The sequence below is a fragment of the Eretmochelys imbricata genome, chromosome 3 (genome assembly GCF_965152235.1).
Source record: "Eretmochelys imbricata isolate rEreImb1 chromosome 3, rEreImb1.hap1, whole genome shotgun sequence".
NCBI lineage: Eukaryota > Metazoa > Chordata > Testudines > Cheloniidae > Eretmochelys > Eretmochelys imbricata.
The window spans coordinates 82880522-82900375 of NC_135574.1; the positions used below are offsets into that span (position 1 = coordinate 82880522).

A 19854-nucleotide genomic window follows, 5' to 3' on the forward strand; every position below is an offset into this window, starting at 1 on the left:
CCCTTACTCTCACAGATATTGTGGAGCGCACAGCGAGCAGTAACAGTGGTAATATTGGTTTCACTGAGGTCTGAGTCAGTAAACTGCACCAGCGTGCTTTTAAATGTCCAAATGAACATTTCTATCACCATTCTGCACTTGCTCAGCCTGTAGTTGAACAGCTCCTGACTACTGTCCAGGCTGCCTGCGTATGGCTTCATGAGTCATGGCATTAAGGGGTAGGCTGGGTCCCCAAGGTTAACTATAGGCATTTCAACATCCCCAACAATTATTTTCTGTTCTGGGAATAAAGTCCCTTCCTGCAGCTTTTGAAACAGATCAGAGTTCCTGAAGATGCGAGCGTCATGTACCTTTCCCGGCCATCCCACATTGATTATGGTGAAACATCCCTTGTGATCCACCAGTGCTTGGAGCACCATTGAAAAGTACCCCTTGCGGTTTATGTACTCGCCAGCTTGGTGCTCTGGTGCCAAGACAGGGATATGGGTTCTGTCTATGGCCCCACCACAGTTAGGGAATCCCATTGCAGCAAAGCCATCCACTATGACCTGCACATTTCCCAGGGTCACTATCCTTGGTATCAGCAATCTTGGACTGCTTTGGCTACTTGCATCACAGCAGCCCCCACAGTAGATTTGCCCACTCCAAATTGATTGCCTACTGACTGGTAGCTGTCTGGCATCGCAAGCTTCCACTGGGCTATTGCCACTTGCTTCTCAACTGTGAGGGCTGCTCTCATCTTGGTATTCTTGTGCCTCAGGGCAGGGGAAAGCAAGTCAAAGTTCCATCAAAGTGCCCTTACGCATGTGAAAGTTTCGCAGCCACTGGGAATCGTCCCACACCTGCAACACTGTGTGGTCCCACCAGTCTGTGCTTGTTTCCCGAGCCCAGAATCGGCGTTCCACCGAATGAACCTGCCCCATTAGCACCATGATGCCCACATTCTTAGGGCCTGTGCTTTGAGAGAAGTCTGTGTCCATGTCCTCATCACTCTCGTCACTGCGCTGACATCACCTACTCGCCTGGTTTCGCTTTGCCAGGTTCTGGTGCTGCATATACTGCTGGATAATGCGTGTGGTGTTGAATGTGCTCCTAATTGCCAAAGTGATCTGAGCGGGCTCCATGCTTGCCATGGTATGGTGTCTGCACAGAAAAGGCACAGAACGATTGTCTGCTGTTGCCCTGATGGAGGGAGGGGCGACTGACGACATGGCTTACAGGGTTGGCTTAAAGGGAATTAAAATCAACAAAAGGGGTTGCTTTGCGAGAACCTGAATGGTCCCCTCAAGGATAGAACTCAAAACTGGGTTTAGCAGGCTGTTGATTTCACAGAGGGAGGGAGGAGACAATGAATACAAAACAAATCTGGTCTATTTCTTGTTTTGAGCCACTTCATCCATCTTTATACATCTTGCTGGCAGCAGACTGTGCAGTACGACCGCTAGCCATCGTCATCTCCTGCGTGCTCGGCAGAAGACGGTGCAGTATGACTGCCAGCCATCATCTTCTGCTGGCTGCTGATTAAAAGACAGTGCACTGCCGGTTGGACTCAATTGCCATGACACAAAACTTAAAAGGGAAATGACCTGGCCGAGTCACTCCCATGTTTGCCCAGGCACCCATGACCTCATCGAGGTCGGTTAAAAGAGCACCCAGGACTATGTCGATGATGGCTACCAGTCATACTGCACTTTCTGCTGCCAAAAGGCAATAAACTGCTGCTGTGTAGCAATGCAGTACCGCGTCTGCCAGCACCCAAGAGACATATGGTGACAGTTAGCTGAGCAGGCTCCATGCTTGCCGTGGTATGGCGTCTGCACAGGTAACTCAAGAAAAAAGGCGCAAAACGATTGTCTGTCCTTGCTTTCACAGAAGGAGGGAGGGAAGGGGGGCCTGACGATATGTACCCAGAACCACCCGCGACAATGTTTTAGCCCTATCAGGCACTGGGATTTCTACCCAGAATTCAAATGGGCAGCGGAGACTGCAGGAACTGTGGGATAGCTACCCACCGTGCAACGCTCCGGAAGTCGACGGTTGCCTCGGTACTGTGGACACACTCCGCCGACTACATGCACTTAGAGCATTTGTGTGGGGACACGCATAATCAATTGTATAAAAACGCTTTCTACAAAACCAACTTCTATAAATTCGACCTAATTTCATAGCGTAGACACACCCTTACAGCATGAAACATTCCTTGTACAAGCATAGCTGAGTTCTCTATTTCTCTGATACAATCTCTTGCAGAGAATCTGTACTTTACTATAAAGGCTAGACAACACTACTGCTTAGTTATGAAAGAACTCAGTTACATTACAATTCTATATTTCATAGAGCAGATCTCCATAAATATTGTTCAAACTATTGGCAGATTACATGTACCAACATATTTAATCCTCCTGGCATAAAGTCTACAATGTAAACTCTTCTTGCCTAAGTCATTTGCAAAAATGGAAGTACTGGAAGCTGAAACATTGTCTCAATACATTTAGACTAGGGGTTCTCAAACTGGTGATCTGGACCCCTCAGGGGGTCACGAGCTGTCAGCCTCCACCCCAAACCCCACTTTGCATCCAGCATTTATAATGGTGTTAAATATATAAAAAAAGTGTGTTTAATTTATAATGGGGGGAGGGGTGTCACACTCAGAGGCTTGCTATTTGAAAGGTGTCACCAGTACAAAAGTTTGAGAACCACTGATTTAAACCATACTATAGGTGGTCAATTTCCAATAGGTTTTGGTTTTTTTGTTTTTTAAAGCATAGGCTTTTTTAGAAAAAAAGTACAGATTATTATCCGACTTAAGCACTTAAGTCAATTGACAATGGGACCTATGCCCTTTTAAATATTATACTCAACATCAAGTAGTACTATTCATCCTGAGCCATTGGTTAAGCATTCACAAATTCAAAGCTAAAATACTCACCTAGCTGTATACATCATATCAGCACATTCATTAAAGATGTGCTTCAGATATATTCACAATTATTTTCCTGTTTGGATTTCAGAGGGGGAAAAAAAAAAAAAAAAAGACTGAAGTGCTGCAAGAATATAACAAATATGAAATTCTACCACTTATTCGCCTCCAATGTCATGGTCAGAGCAACTGAAATGTTAAAAGTGGAAAGCGGATAGAGTGTAAGACTATTATGGAGTTGTCTAGTCACAAAAAAGCATGAATGAGAACTTACAAATAAAACTGTTAGCTGACAAGTGTTTGCAGACAGTTTCTTTTTTAAAATCTGTAGATGCTGGAGGAATTTATTCTAGGCTTTAAGAAACACTTGAAGTTAATATTGGCAAGTGGGGTTATTAATGCATAGTGGCTTTTAAGTATCAGAAGTTTAAGCTTGCTAGAAATAACTTGATCCTTCCAACTGAAATTCAGCCACGAACTTTTTAGCTAACTAAGTGAGAAGCATTTTAAAACGAGGACAAACTTGTGTAGAACCAAGTAGTCATATCAAACCCTGCCAACCAAGGCTTCCAAGCTCTCAGATAAAATGTAGTTTAGGAGTAATTTTAACCTTGGATTCCAAACTCTAAGAGGGGCCTACTGTAGATAAGCTTTAAAAACTCACAAACTACTATATCAGGTCTCATCTGCTGACTGGCAGCAAGCTCTCTTGTATGCATACAGAGAATTAAGCCATCAGCTTCTGCATAGATAAAGCTTTCATTTAAAGTTTCTAGTCATTGTTCATGAAGATAGTTTACATGCATTTAACACTTGCAAGGTTGACAATGTTATCTTCTTCTGTCTAGAGACTGGCAACTCCAGTGCCACCACTGCTGTTTACCCAAACAGCAGCTGAGTAAAATTGAGAGAAATGGCTAGTTTCACTTCTACTAATTATATCCCTGTGGGTCTTAGTGAAGCCATCAAGAACAGCTTCAAGCAGCAGCCTGGAGTTATTCACAAGAGAGGATCTCTCTCCCACCCCAGGGTCGGGGGGGGGGAAAAAAAAAAAAAAAAAAAAAAGACTGGGGAGGAGTATAGTAGCACAGGTTTATTCCTCCACCTCCCTAACAGTAGACAGGAGGCTATGGAGGGGAGGGACTAGACAAGGCTACTTTTACCACCCAGCATCTAGAAGGGGGTAGAGCTCCACATGACATACTAGCCATTTACTACTCAGGAACAGTTATAAGCAACTGAGCCCAAAAAACAGTCTAGCAACAACACTCCAGTAAAAATCCCAGCATTCTCCCTTTCCCTCTCCACCAAAACCAGCAGAAGGCTGGGTTTAGGAGAACACTGCCCCTGGGCCTTGGTAGTGGGACCCAATCCACCCCTCCTGTAAATAATTTTAGGCATCCAGCTAGTAAGTTTTTCTAAGTCTTGCACTACATCAATATTGTAGGCAAAATCTGCCTCACAACAACTTCACTAGTGCCAGGATTTTACCACAAGTGTCTATGTTAGCCAATCCAAGTCAAGTGAGACCAATGTTTTAACATAATAGTTCTGAGTCAAAGGGAGTGAGGAGGGTATTTCATAGAAAAAAGTAATGAGATACATCCAAACTCATAGGCATTTCAGAATTTAGGCTCCAAGACCATTAAAATCCAATTATTTAGAGAGTGTAGTAGACATGCAGAATACACACTAGATAACTGAAGTATCAAATTCTATTTCTCCCTACCCTGTTTTATACACACCATTCATCATTAAAGATACATTTAACTTGCAATTTAAGTTCAAGATTCAATATTTTGCTCATATGTCAAGGTTGGCACCATTTTCAGTTAGCATATTTCTGCTAACTGACTTGTTAATAAGTAATTCAGAAGATTAAGAACATTACATCATGCAAGTTTACTTCAGCCCATTATTTTGACAGTACAAGCAGAGACACTTTTAGACACTTGGTTTGGTAATATACTTCAGTTTGATATTACATTATTACTGTGCAATTCAATTGCTCCATTTACTAGAGCAGGGATGGGCAAACTTTTTGGCCAGAGGTCCATATCTGGGTATGGAAATTGTATGGCAGGCCATGAAAGCTCACAAAATTGGAGGTTGGGGTGCAGGAGGGGATGAGGGCTCTGGCTGGGGGTGTGGGTTCTGGGGTGGGGCCAGAAATGAGGAGTTGAGGGTGTGGGAGAGTACTCCAGGTTGGGACTGAGGAGTTTGGAGGCAGGAGGGGGATCAGGGCAAGGTGTTGGGGTATGGGAGGGTCTCAGGGTGTGGGCTCCAGGTGGTGCTTACCTCAAGCAGCTCCCAGAAGCAGCAGCAGCATGTCCCCTCTCCGGCTCCTACGTGGAGGTGCGGCCAGGTGGCTCTGCACACTGCCCTGTCTGCAGGCGCCACCCCTGCAGCTCCCATTGGCCACGGTTCCCAGCCAGCGGGAGCTGCAGGGGCAGCACTTGAGGTGGGGACAGCACGTGGAGCCCCATGGCTACCCCTATGCATAGGAGCCGGAGAAGGGACATGCCACTGCTTCCGGGAGCCGCACAGAGTGGGGAAAGCCCCAGACCCCACTCCTCGGCTAGAGCACGGCAAGTCCCAGACCCCAGTTCCCGGCAGGAGCTCGAGGGTTGGATGCGGCCCCTGGCCGCAGTTTGCCCACCCCTGTATTACAGCAGCAACAAAAATCTAAATAGCACCCACCTACATTAACACTTTACAAGAGGTCATAAAAATAAAGGGAAGGGTAACCACCTGTCTGTATACAGTGCTATAAAATCCCTCCTGGCCAGAGGCAAAACCCTTTCACCTGTAAAGGGTTAAGAAGCTAAGAACCTCGCTGGCACCTGACCAAAATGACCAATGAGGGGACAAGATACTTTCAAATCGGGGGGGGGGAGAGAACAAAGGGTAACAGATCAGGAATGCAGTCTCAGAACTTCTGTTAGTTAGTAAGTAAGTAATCTAGCTAGAAATGCGTTATATTTCCTTTTGTTTAATGGCTAGTAAAATAAACTCTGCTGAATGGAATGTATATTCCTGCTTTTGTCTCTTTTTGTAATTTAAGGTATTACCTAGAGGGTTCTCTATGTTCTGAATCTGATTACCCTGTAAGGTATTTACCTTTTCTTTAATTAAAATTCTTCTTCTAAGAACCTGATTGTTTTTCATTGTTCTTAAGATCCAAGGGTTTGGGTCGGTGTTCACCTGTACAAATTGATGAGGAAAGGGGTGTAGGGCTTGGGAGGGTATTTTGGGGGAAGACGTCTCCAAGTGGGCTCTTTCCCTGTTCTTTGTTTAAGACACTTGGTGGTGGCAGCATAGGGTTCAAGGACAAGGCAAAGTTTGTACCTTGGGGAAGTTTTTAACCTAAATTGGTAAGAATAAGCTTAGGGGGTCTTTCATGCAGGTCCCCACATCTGTACCCTAGAGTTCAGAGTGGGGAAGGAACTTTGACACAAGACAACATTATTTTATTTATAAATTCTCTTCATTGTCTTAGTCAAGAGCAAAAAAGCCAGTTGCAGTTTTATTTACAGTATTTTATTTCCATCAATAAGCCTGTATCCAGCTCAGACTCTTCCCCCCCCCCCATAAAAAGGTTAGCTCCTTTGCTCTGCATAAGGATGGGATCCATTATCACACAGCTTTCATATGCCTCTCAGGAATAGTTTATAATCTAAAATAAATTCCCATGCTTATATTAGCTGAGCCCCATTACACCAATAAAATATAGTCAGTCATTACTATCCACCCTGGCAAACAGATGCCTACAAGATATCCATACGCATATGTTAGCCAGGAAGATTACTTAAGGCCTGAGCTCCAGTTTCAATAGCCTGAGAAACTGTTGACAGACACCCAAATACATAGCAGAAGCTGCTTATTTAAAAATAAAAATGTGATTTTATGTTTTGCACATCTTCCTTAAAGTGAACCTGTCACTTCTCACTAAAGAGACAAAGTGGGTGAAGTAATATTGTTCATTGGACTAACTTCTGTTGATGAGAACTACACACATTGGAGCGACACAGAGCTGAAGAGCTCTAGGGAACCTCAAAAGCGTGTCTCTCACCAACAGAAGTTGGTCCAGTAAAAGATATTCCCTCCCCCACATATCCCAAGGCCACCACAGCAACAACACTGCCAAGTTGTCACGAACATAAATAAGACCTCTCTGGGGCACACACCACTAGCAGGAGAGTTAGATAAGCTAAACCATACAAAGGCCATCATCAAGCTTTCCCCTAGTCCTCCAAGGCAGACTGGCTCACATTGGAGCCAAGCCCCACTCTGGTCTCTCAGTGCCACCCTCACAAAAGTGGAGTGGGCGGGAAAGGAGAGTCAAGTGTCCCCCTTACAGCAGGTTTACACTACAGGTTAGGCGGAGTTTTAACACCTGGTGCGAACACCGTGGAACAGGGGCGGCATCACCTCAGCTGCTCAGGCGGGGCTCGTAGCCGGGCCCTAGGCCCGCCAGCACGGGCCCTCCCAGCCGCAAGATGGTGAATGTGAGACGGCGCTACCCGCGGGGGGGGGATCCACAGCCCCAGCACGGCCCAGCCCCCCGCCGTGTCACGGTTACAGCCCAGAGGGGCTGGGGAGAAGGTCCCAGCCTGGAGTGGGAGGGAGCAGAGAAGACGCTACCTCACCCACGCGGCGGGGGAGGGGAGACACAACCCTGGGGGGCGGGGGGGGTCCACCGGGCGGCAGCAACAGGACCCCCGCTCGCTCGCTGGCAGCCCCAGGACACCGACCCTCCCACCTCACCTTGACCCTGATCTCGTAGGTGGTGAAGCGGCCCCGGCCGACCCCTACGGTCTGCGGGTTGCTCACGTCGATCTCGAGGAAGTTGCTGGGAGGCCCGTAGGCGTCGTTCAGATTCTGCGGTTTGCTCATGAGCCGCCTGGTGTCCGCGATGGTCTCGGCCATTTCCCTGCCCGCCCGCGCCGGGTCCCCGCCCCTCCCTCGCAGACAGCCGCGCAGAGACAACAGGAAGGTAGCAAGCTAACCCCACTCGCCCTCTTATTCTCCGGCAAACAGCTGACTCCCCAGCAACGCGCAGCGACCCGGCCGCCGCCCGGCACGAGCGGATGCGCCCACCACCCGCGCAGGGAATCCCGGGACTTGTAGTCCTTTCCCTGCCGCCGAACTCGCTCAGAGCTAGCACGGGCAGGGACGAGAAAACTACAACTCCCATACTGCACCGGGAAGGGGCGCAACAGGCAGGTCTTTGAAAAAAATTGTCTTCATGGGCCCGCACGCAGAAGGAAATGGAAAGCTGCATGGGGCAGGCCCAGATCAGTACTTGGGGCCTAATAATAGTTATGGGGAAACTGCCAGGAACTTCCCTCGCCCTAGGATTGAGTTCATAGTCTCTGCATTTGTGAGGGAGGGGGAGTTGCAGGCTCCCCAGTCACTTCTCCTCCTTTCTCATTTATAGGTAGGGTTGCCAGGCATCCGGTTTTGGACTGGAACCCTGGGGTGAAAAGGGACCCTGATGGCTCTGGTCAGCACTGCCGACCAGACTGCTAAAAGTCCAGCTGGCTACAGGGGCCGGCTCTGTGCAGATTCTGGAAGCAACCCGTATGTCCCGCTGGCTCCTAGGCGCAGCGTCAAACATAAGAACGGCCACACTGGGTCAGACCAAAGGTCCATCGATCTATCCCAGTATCCTGTCCTCCCAATAGTGGCTGGTGCCACATACCCCAGAGAGAAGGAACAGAACAGGTAATAATCAAGTGATCCGTCCCCTGTCGCCCATTCCCAGCTTCTGGCAAACAGAGCCTAGGGACGCCATCCTGGCTAATAGCCATTGATGGACCTATCCTCCATGAATTTATCTAGTTCTTTTTTGAACCCTGTTATAGTGTTGGCCTTCACAACAGACTCTGGCAAGTAGTTCCACAGGTTGACTGTGTGTTGTGTGAAGAAATACTTCCTTTTGTTTGTATTAAACCTGCTGCCTATTAATTTCATTTGGTAACCCCTAGTTTTTGTCTTATGAGAAGGAGTAAATAACATTTCCTTATTTACTTTCTCAACACCATTCATGATTTTATAGACCTCAATCATATCCCCCCTTAGTCATCTCTTTTCCAAAGTGAAAAGTCCCAGTTTTATTAATCTCTCCTCATACAGAAGCCGTTCCATAACCCTAATAATTTTTGTTGCCCTTTTCTGAACCTTTTCCAATTCCAATATATCTTTTTTGAGATGAGGTGACCACATCTGCTTGCAGTATTCAAGATATGGATGTACTATAGATTTATGTAGAGGCAATATGATATTTTCTGTCTTAATATCTATCCCTTAATGATTCCCAACATTCTGTTCGCTTTTTTGACTGCCTCTACATTGAATGGAGTTTTTCATCCACAGTGACTCCAAGATCTCTTTCTTGAGTAGTAACAGCTAATTTAGACCTCATCATTTTAGATGTATAGTTGGGATTATGTTCTCCAATGTGCATTACTTTGCATTTATCAACATTGAATTTCATCTGCCATTTTGTTGCCCAGTCACCCAGTTTTGAGGGATCCTTTTGTAGCTCTTTGCAGTCTGCCTGGGACTTAACTATCTTGAGTAGTTTTGTATCATCTGCAAATTTTGCCACCTCACTGTTTACCCCTTTTTCCAGATTATTTATGAGTATGTTGAATAGGACTGGACCCAGTACAGACCCCTGGGGAACACCACTATTTGCCTCTCTCCATTCTGAAAGCTGACCATATATTCCTACCCTTTGTTTCCTATCTTTTAACCAGCTACCAATCCATGAGAGGACCTTCCCCCTTATTCCATGACAATTTACGTTTCTTAAGAGCCTTTGGTGAGGGACCTTGTCAAAGGCTTTCTGAAAATTTAAGTACACTATATCCACTGGATCCCCCTTGTCCACATGCTTGTTGACCCCTTCAAAGAATTTTGGCAGATTGGTGAGGCATGATTTCCCTTTACAAAAGCCATGTTGACTCTTCCCCAACAAATTATGCTAATCTGACAATTTTGTTCTTCACTATAGTTTCAACTAGTTTGCCTGGTACTGAAGTCAGGCTTACTGGCCTGTAATTGCCAGGATCACCTCTGGAGCCCTTTTTAAAAATTGGCGTCACATTAGCTATCCTCCAGCCATTTGGTACAGAAGTAGGATTTAAATTATAGGTTACAGACTACAGTTAGTAGTTCTGCAGTTTCACATTTGAGTTCCTTCAGACCTCTTGGGTGATTACCATCTGATCCTGGTGACTTATTACTATTTAGTTTATCAATTTGTTCCAAAACCTCCTCTAATGACACCTCAATCTGGGACAGTTCCTCAGATTTGTCACCACAGTTTCTCTTACTACGTTTTTTAATTTGGGGTATACATTTAACTTGAGCCTCTGTTATGGTGTCTTTAAAAAGTTTCCATGCATCTTGCAGTGATTTCACTTTGGGCGCTGTACCTTTTAATTTTTGTTTCACTAGCTTCCTCATTTTTATGTAGTTCCCCTTTCTGAAATTAAATGCTACAGTGTTGTGCTGCTGTGGTGTTTTCCCCGCCACAGGGATGCTAAATTTTATTATGTTATATTTTGGTCACTATTACCAAGGGGTCCAGCTATATTCACTTCTTGGACCAGATCTCGTGCTCCACTTAGGACTAAATCAAGAATTGCCTCTCCTCTTGTGGGTTCCAGGACTAGCTGCTCCAAGAAGCAGTCATTTAAGGTGTCAAGAAACTTTATCTCTGCTTCCTTTCCTGAGGTGACATGGGGGACTCTGTGCGCTGCCCCTGCCTGTGGTGCAGGTGCCACCCTGAGCACCAGCTCCGCAGCTTCCATTGGCTGGGCCATCATGCCCCTCCCACCCCCCAGCAGCAGCAGCAGCAGGAGTTTGGGTGTGGGAGGAGGTTCAGGGCTGGGGCAGGGGGTTGGGGTGTGTGTGGGGGAGGGCTCTGGGTGGCACTTACCTTGGGGGACTCCCTAGAAGCAGCGACATGTACTTCCTTCAGCTCCTTGGTGGAGGTGCGGCCAGGCGGCTCTGCGTGCTGCCTCTGCCTGCAGGCACCGCCCCCCCAGCTCCCATTGGCTGTGGTTCCTAGTCAATGGGAACTGCGGAGCAGGCACTCAGGGTAGGAGCAGTGTGTGGAGCCTCCCTGGTCACGCCTCCGCCTAGGAGCCAAGGGACATGTCGCCACTTCTGGGGAGCCGTGTGGAGCCAGGCAGGGAGCCTGCCAGCCCCGCCAGCACCAGTGAGGATCCCGGGCCGCACACTGCTGCCCGCCGCCCCAGCACCTGTGGTGCCCCAGGGCTGTCCCTCTCAGAACACCCACAGCACCCCTGAGCCGCTCCCCCCAGAACACTATAGTTAGGGGTATATAGTACAAGTCATGGACAGGTCATGGGCCATGAATTTTTGTTTACTGCCTGTGACCTGTCCATAACTTTTACTAAAAATACCCATGACTAAAACGTAGCCTTAGCTATTAGCCAAGATGGTCAGGGCAGCAACCCCATGCTCGGGATATCCCTAAGCCTCTGAATGCCAAAAGCTTGGAGTGGACGACAAGGGATCACTTGATGATTGCCTGTTGTGTTCATTCCCTCTGAAGCACCCAGCATTGGCCACTATCAGAAGACAGGATACTGGGCTAAATAGACCATTGGTCTGACCCAGTATGACCATTCTTACGTTCTTAAACCTGGCTTTCAGGATTTCTATTAGGTAATCGTACTTATTTCTTCCATCTGATTTATTGCAACTTTCAAAAATCTTGAGGCATTTAGGAAAATATTTGATAGCCCACATATATGAAAGCTGTCATAAATACAGTTAAAATAATAACTAAATTCTATTACTCATTTATTACTCAGAAAGATCTGCCCAGGCTCAGAACAAAAGAATCATTGTATATGCTCAGCTAGCCTCTGAAGATAATGTTGTATATATCCAAGGATGCTCCCCAACATATCTTTACAACCATGAAACAAATGAAATTCCTCCCTACTATCTGCACCAGAATAACCATATCAATCCCCCTTCCCAACAAGGTAATGCTTGTACTGTACCCTGAAAACAATCAAAACAATGTTCTGGCAAACCAAGAGGGAAGCAACGTCCAGAGTCCATGACTCCTGCCACCAGCAATTTGCATTAGGGTATGTCTACACTGCAATGTAAGCCCAGAGTTAGAGGGACTTGAGTCAGCTGATCCTGGGTTAGATAACCCAGGGCTTGATTGTTGGCACTGATTGTTAACCACGTGTTAAGAATTTTCTAACCTGGGATCCAGTGTCTTCACTGTAGTATGCAGTCCCGAGTCAAACCAATCATATCCAAGACTCTCTAGCACCCACCTGAAATGTGGCTGCTCTAGCCTTTGGACTGTGATGCACTGTGGGAAAACTGGACTGTCCACATTGCACATTACAGGAAATTTGAACAACTGACAACACATGCTGCCAAGCAGTCATTTTGGTCTGTGTGCTCCCAGCTACTGGAACCAGCAACATGGCAGAGATGCCATTTGAAGAACGTCTCTTGCTTGCATTTACACTCCTGTGTCAGGAAACGGGCAGAGCTTCTGTAAGGCATTGGTGGATGTTTTGGCGGTGTTTTCTGACCCACCAAAGGCACTTGATACAGCTTATGATTGATCAGGAGGAGGCAGAGGAGGAAGAGACTCAAACTGGCTAATGCTGCTGTTACACTCAGTACAACCACTGACGCCCCCTACTTAGACTTGTGCTCTTGGCGCAGGGCCACAAGTGCAGACTGGTGGGATCACATGGTCATGCAGACCTGGGATGACTAGCAGTGTATTCAGAAATTTTGCATGAAAAAACCTACATTTCTGGAGCTTTGTGAGCAGCTTGCCCCGACCCCCTAGCATAAAGATACACACATGAGGTCACCCTTACTGGTCCAGAAGCAGGTTGCTGCAACCATCTGGAAGTTGGCTACCCCAGACTTCTGTAGGTCCATTGCCAAGCAGTTTGGTGTTTGAGAGTTGACTGTGGGTAAAGTCATGGCAATGGGGTTTACAAACTGTGCTGGGGCCATTGATGGGACTCATGTGCCCATAGTTTGTTCACCTCAAGGAGCATTAGTACATAAACCACACAGGGTACTACTCCATTGTTATGTGGGCCCTAGTGGACCACAGAGGATGATTTATGAATGTCCGTGTGGGTTGTACTGGGAAAGTTCATGATGCCAGGGTTTTTTGCAGATCAGGAGTCTACATTCACAGACAGGATGGACACTATTCCCACCAAATTACATTGTCATAAAGAGAGGTACTGTCCCCACCATTATTCTGGGGAACCCTGCATACCCATTTTTGCCTTGGCTTATGAAACCATTCCCTGATTTCAGAGGCCCCGGCAAAAGAAGGTTTAATTACACTCTCAGTGGGTATAGAATGGTTGCTAAATGTGCTTTTGGCAGACTGAAATCCCATTGGAGCTGTCTACAGACCCATTTGGATTGCAGTGTCATCAATGTTGTCTGCGTTACTGTGGCTTGCTGTGCTCTGTTACCCCTAAATTTGGACCCAAGGCACCCCAATAATGGCTTACCTATAACTGTAAACCAATTGTCAATTTGGTCTGCATCAATGGGTAACAGGAGGTGGCCCACCCTAGGGGAATTGCCCTGGTTTTACCAGGGAGTTTGTGTCTCATCTCAGAAGACTCCCGAGAACAGACTAGTTCTGTTAACCCATGAGAGGACCTGAATCCAGCCTTCCACTCAAAGGATTGATGCTCAAGAGTAATTCTTCAAAAACAAAATAACTTATTTTAAAGAAAATAATCAGTTACAATACACTTAATAAGCAAGATAGAATACACTGCAATACATGACACATAGCATAACACAATTACATTTCATTTAGAAATCATATACTACGGTGACACAATAGACCAGTGGTCTCCAAACTTTTTGGTTCACACACCTCCAGGGTGAAGATCGGAAGACCTGCCGCAGACAAACCGCTGACGGAAGAAGACCAGAAGACCAGATGCGCTGCCGACGGAAGAAGACCGGAAGACCAGCCGCAGACGCGCTGCCGGAGGGGAACACCAGCCGTGGACGTGCAGAGCTGCCGCCAAAGAAAAAAACGGCAGAGTGCCGTCCAGCGGCGCGCCTGCTGCTGCACACCCCCTGGGATCATTTCGCGCACCCCCTGGGGTGCGCATACCCTCGGTTGGAGACCACTGCAATAGACTACAGAAACCATGCAGATACAATGTTGCATGATATGGTACAGAGTGATCCCTTATATATGTATCAAGCAGGGGTGGCCAACCTGAGCCTGAGAAGCTGCCAGAATTTACCAATGTACATTGCCAAAGAGCCACAGTAATACATCAGCAGCCCCCCATCACCTCCCCCGCTCCCAGTGCCTCCCACCCACCAGCAGTCCTGCTGTTCAGCACCTCCCTCTCCCTCTCCACACCTCCCAATCTGCTGTTTCGTGGCGTAAGGGAGGCTCTGGAGGGGAGGGGGAGGAGCAAGGGCATGGCAGGCTCAGGGGAGGGCATGGGAAGGGGTGGAGTGGGTGCAGGGTCTGTGGCAGAGCCGGGAACACCCCCCAGCACATTGGAAAGTTGGCGCCTATAGCTCCAGCCCTGGAGTGGGTGCCTGTACAAGGAGCCGCATATTAACTTCTGAAGAGTCACATGTGGCTCCAGAGCCACAGGTTGGCCACCCCTGCCAAAGAGCCACAGTAATACATTGGCGCCTCCCCACCCACGTCAGCTGCCCCCCACTCCCACGCTTCCAGTGCCTCCCACCCACCAGCAGCCCCGCCAATCAGCACCTCTCATTCACCAGCTGTCCCACTGATCAGCACCTCCCTCTGCCTCCCCACACCTCTCCTGATCAGCTGTTTCATGGTGTGCAGGAGGCTCGGGGTGGTGGGGGAGTGGGGAGGAGCGAGGGCAGTGCAGGCTCAGGGGAGGGGGTAGGAAGGGGTGGAGAGGGGGCAGGGCCTGTGGCAGAGCCAGGGGTTGAGCAGTGAGCAACCCGCAGCACATTGGAAAGTTGGCACCTGTAGCTCCAGCCCCAGAGTCGGTGCCTATACAAGGAGCTGCATATTAACTTCTGAAGAGCTGCATGTGGCTCCGGAGCCACAGGTTGGCCACCTCTGGTATCAAGCCTTAATACAATGCTGTGACATAATATTAAACCTATTACAATGTAACACATAGATCCCCTATAGGTATGTATAAAGTAACATTACACCTTAAAGAACATTACTAAATAATAACATTCTAAGAATGGTGATCAGGAAATCACGGAACAGGTGGGGTAAAATTCATTCAGACACATGCATCCAGCTTTATTTACAATCATACTTATGCATTCCTTATAATTAAGGAGGAATTATACCCCTCTGGACCATCTCTGGTCCTTCTGCTGGTTCTGGTTCTGGTGCTGTTTTTCTGTGCTTCTCCTTCCCACTCACACACCCAAGCCTGCCATCTCTCTGCCTTGTATTCGATTTTTGGCCTTCTCTGATTGGCTGCTTTCTCAATTCCAGCTATTAGCATAGATCCCCCAGTGGGGCAATACCTGCTTAGCCAATCAGCTTTACCTGTCATTTGAGCTGAACCTAGTTGAGAGCCTGCTCCTGACCTCTTCCTTCAGGTATTTTGGAGTGAACTCAGCCTTACCCTGCTGAACTTTATTTCACCCCAGTCTGCTACTGGTCAATTCAGTCTGAGTCCTCCATTTTAGATTTCTAGCTATACCTACTCTAAACTCTTACTATTTATTACTTATCAAAAGCCTTAAATCTTTAATCTTTAACAGTGCTAACTTTCCATGTTTAAGCATTATGATCCAGTCACTACTTTTCTTATGATAACTGGGGGAGGTGAATGTTAAGATGATTTCTTCCCCTTCTTGCATGCTTGGGTGCTATTCTTGATGCTGCTGATTTTTTTTACACAGTATAGAGCAACTAAAAGCCTCGTGTATCATCTTCGCAATCTTTGAGAAGCCAGAGGTGAGCCATTTCCCCCTGAATAGACCTATGACAGTGAGCGGCCCCTGAATCGGTACACTCAGTCAGACAGTGCACCTACCATGGTTGAAGCTGGATGCACCCAAGCAACAGAAGTCAGGGATTCTTTGTGCTTCCACATTATGGACTTGCGTGACCCAATGAAAGAGAGGGATGTGACAGTGCACACCATAAAGCTCTATGGAAATATGCTTATGAATGTATATAAACGACATAACTGGAATATGTTTTATGCTACATATGCCATGTAAAATATCTCTGTAAAGGTTTTGCTCTATTGAATCTATTCCTCCTATTTGTATGCCTGTATCATTTTTGTAGTTGAAGTTATGAATATTGGCCGTGTACTGGCTTGATTTCTAAATAACCTTAGTAGAGCATTTGCTCAGTTCCTGGAGAAAGGAATTTGCAAAGTTAAGTGCCCAGTTAAGAAGCACTTAAGGAACAATGCATCTTCGAAAGCTCCAATCCACATAAGAAGTCTTCCTGGAGACATTCAAGATACCATGTGGGCAATGGCTTCTGCCTGTAAAAACTGTGAGTCATGCATGGACATGTGACTTGCCCAGGTGACTCCAGAACTCCATCTTGGAGCTGGACTTTGTATAGGAGAGAGGAGGGGGTCTCCACCCACAAGAGAAAGTCTATTTAAGCCAGTGGGAGACCCCTCCATTTTGTCTTTGGCTGGTTAAGGAGATAACCTCTCCATCCCCAAGGATACCTGAAAGAAACTGGAACAAAAGACAGTAACCACAGGGGGTGTGAGTTATTACTGGACCTGGACTAAAAGGAGATTAGTCTGTAAAAAGAAGCTTACTGAAACTGGTGAGGTTTTGTCTGCATTCAGTTTTATTAGACATAGACTTGTGGGTTTTATTTTATTTTGCTTGGTAATTCACTTTGTTCTGTCTATTACTACTTGAGCCACTTAAATCCTACTTTCTGTATTTAATAAAATCACTTCTTACTTATTAATTAACCCAGAGTATGTTTTAATACTTGGGGGGGGACGACAGCTGTGCATATCTCTCTATCAGTGTTATAGCAGGCGAACAATTTATGAGTTTACCCTGTATAAAGTTTATACAGGGTAAAACAGGTTTATTTGGGGTTTGGACCCCATTGGGAGTTGAGCATCTGAGTGTTAAAGATGGGAACACTTTTGTAAGCTGCTTTCAGTTAAGCCTACAGCTGTTAGGGGACGTGGTTCAGACATGGGTCTGGGTTTGCAGCAGGCTAGCGGATCTGGCTCAAACCAGGCAGGGTACTGGAGTCCTAAGTTGGCAGGACAGGAAAGCAGGAGCAGAAGTAGTCTTGGCACATCAGGTGGCAGCTCCCAGGGGGTTTCTGTGAGCCAACCCGTCACAGGGGAATAGTACCTTTATGAATGCACTTGGTGTGGGGGATGGTGCTCATTTTGTTGCAGTAGGGGTTCAGTGCTTGTGGAAGGGGTGGCTTTATTGCCATGCAATGTAGTTATGGATGACATGGCCACTTAAAAAATGGGAGTGGGGGATGATTCACAATATAGATTCATAAGGAAGTGATTGAAGTGTGGATTGATGTACCTTGTTGTTCATGTTTTTGTAGATCTCAAAGCAAGGGAGGGTTTGGAAGAAGGATAATGAGTTAGTTTTGAGTCTGTTTAAGGGAATTCCTTTCAAGCATGAGGTGCAGCATGGCAGAAAGCACAAAAGTGCTTGTTTGAAAACTGAACAAGTAAAATTGAGCAATAGCAGCTGGCATCATGGGCCAGAGGCAAGAGTCAACCTTCTGATACTGAATGAGAGATGATGGGTGGGGAAAAGCCATTAAAGGCCTTGTTTGTAGGTGAATTGCACTCTGTATGTATAGGCTGCCCACAGTTCCTCCAGCCTCGCTCTTCCCTTTTCTTACTTCACCTTTCTGCTTCTTTTCTCCCAGGTAGCAACTCCCAACTCTATAAACATAATAATATTTATGCTGACAGGTTTCAGAGTAGCAGCTGTGTTAATCTGTATTTGCAAAAAGAAAAGGAGTACTTGTGGCACCTTAGAGACTAACAAATTTATTTGAGCATAAGCTTTCGCGAGCTACAGCTCACTTCATCGGATGCATTCAGTGTTTGCATCCAGTGAAGTGAACTGTAGCTTACGGAAGCTTATGCTCAAATAAATTTGTTAGTCTCTAAGGTGCCACAAGTACTCCTTTTCTTTTTGCGAATATTTATGCTATTATTGGATATTACACTGATCATGCAGTCATGCAGGGAAAACTGTGTGAATTCCACTGTTGATTACACACACATCTGGATCAAACTCCAAGTTCAGAACTTCAAATGTGAATTTATAGAAGAGTACTGGCATTATTTCAGGGAAGCTGAAAAGTCTAAGCTTTTCTATTTAGCTGCCCCCTGCCACATTGAGTCATAGAAGAGTAGGGTTGGAAGATACCTCAGGAGGTCATTTAGTCCAACCCCCTGCTCAAAGCAGGACCAACCCCAACTAAATCATCCCAGCCAGGGCTTTGTCAAGCCAGGCCTTAAAAACCTCTAAGGATGGAGATTCCACCACTTCCCTAGGTAACGCATTCCAGTGCTTCACCTAGTGAAATAGTGTTTCCTAATATCCAACCTAGACCTCCCCCAATGCAACTGGAGACCATTGTTCCTTGTTCTGTCATCTGCTACCACTGAGAACAACCTAGCTCCATCCTCTTTGGAACCCCCTTTCAGATAGTTTAAGGCTGCTATCAAATCCCCCCTCACTCTTCTCTTCTGCAGACTAAATAAGCTCAGTTCCCTCAGCCTCTCCTCATAAGTCATGTGCCCCACCACAAATGATTTCAGCTCTTTTTGAGCACTAAAAATAACAAAAGGCTCCTAATGAAGCCTACTGAGCTTTATCTTTGAACAGTGGGGAGGTACAGACCAGGGACCCTTAGGGAGAGTCCACACCTCCTGGCTGGAACACCTGTCCCCCACTCCTGTACTTTCACGGGGGTCTGGCATTCGAGCCCCTGGCTTAGAGAGTTCCTTTCAGCTCAGCACAGTTCTGATCCCCTTTACTCATACAATGAAGATAACATTGATAACATTTCACTACCCCTGCATTCAGTACTAATGTGATTTGTAACTCAACACCAGCCAAAACTGATCACATGGAGCTACACAGTTCCTGTCTGCTAGATACCTGTGAAGAGTAGGTGTTTTCATGTAAATACAGTTTGCTTCTGAAGTCTCTCCCCCTCCCCAACTAGCTGTCAGGGGAGAGTTCATTCAGACCCTGCTTACATCTAAAAGCATGATTATAATGTGCTTCCTGTCTGCACACAAAACTTCTTCCAACAATCCAGAGGCACTCGTACCACTACTCTGAGGCACTGGCTTTGAGTAAAGCTGAGCACCATTACATCCTTCACCTTTGCAGTGCCATTGTGAACAGGACGTCAAAGTGTTAAAGCTGCAGTGGTACACTTGTTCCTCCCAGCATATACCACAAAGTTCCTGCTCACTGTTCCGGGACAGCTCTGACAAGATTTACTGTCCAAGCCAAGTGAAATGGAAAATATAAACAAAACAGCCTAAATAGTGAGAAGTCAATTAGACTTGTAAAATTCTTATTAATCTAAGTATCGTAAGCAACACAGGTTGGTAATAACATTTGATTTCTTTCTGTAATAAATTTGGCTAAAATCAGCCCAGATTTACCCCCAAATTCTGCTGGTGTAAACATAGGTACAGGACCCCAGCAACAGGATGACGTCTGGAGGAAGCTGCCGTAGTGAAAAGCAACTACAAATTCCCTTCTACCAGGTTGCCAACAGGCATCCAGCACAGCCCAAAATGGGAGAAGTACTGGACAAAAGGGGGACATGGCCAGATCAGCTTCCACTGGTGAGGCTGCCATGGAGCCTGAAGCGCAAATAAGCTGCTCTTCTC

General features: G+C 46.5%; 1 protein-coding gene across 1 annotated transcript in view; it reads right to left on the minus strand.

Moving 5' to 3' along the window:
* The window catches only part of SNX3 (sorting nexin 3), a 34229-nt gene extending 26208 nt beyond the window's left edge, over window positions 1-8021 (minus strand). The window contains exon 1 of the mRNA XM_077812902.1: window positions 7688-8021. Within this exon, the coding sequence (XP_077669028.1) occupies window positions 7688-7849 (162 nt within the window). The 5' untranslated portion in view covers window positions 7850-8021. The remainder of the gene's footprint in view (window positions 1-7687) is intronic.
* Window positions 8022-19854: the final 11833 nt, after the last annotated feature.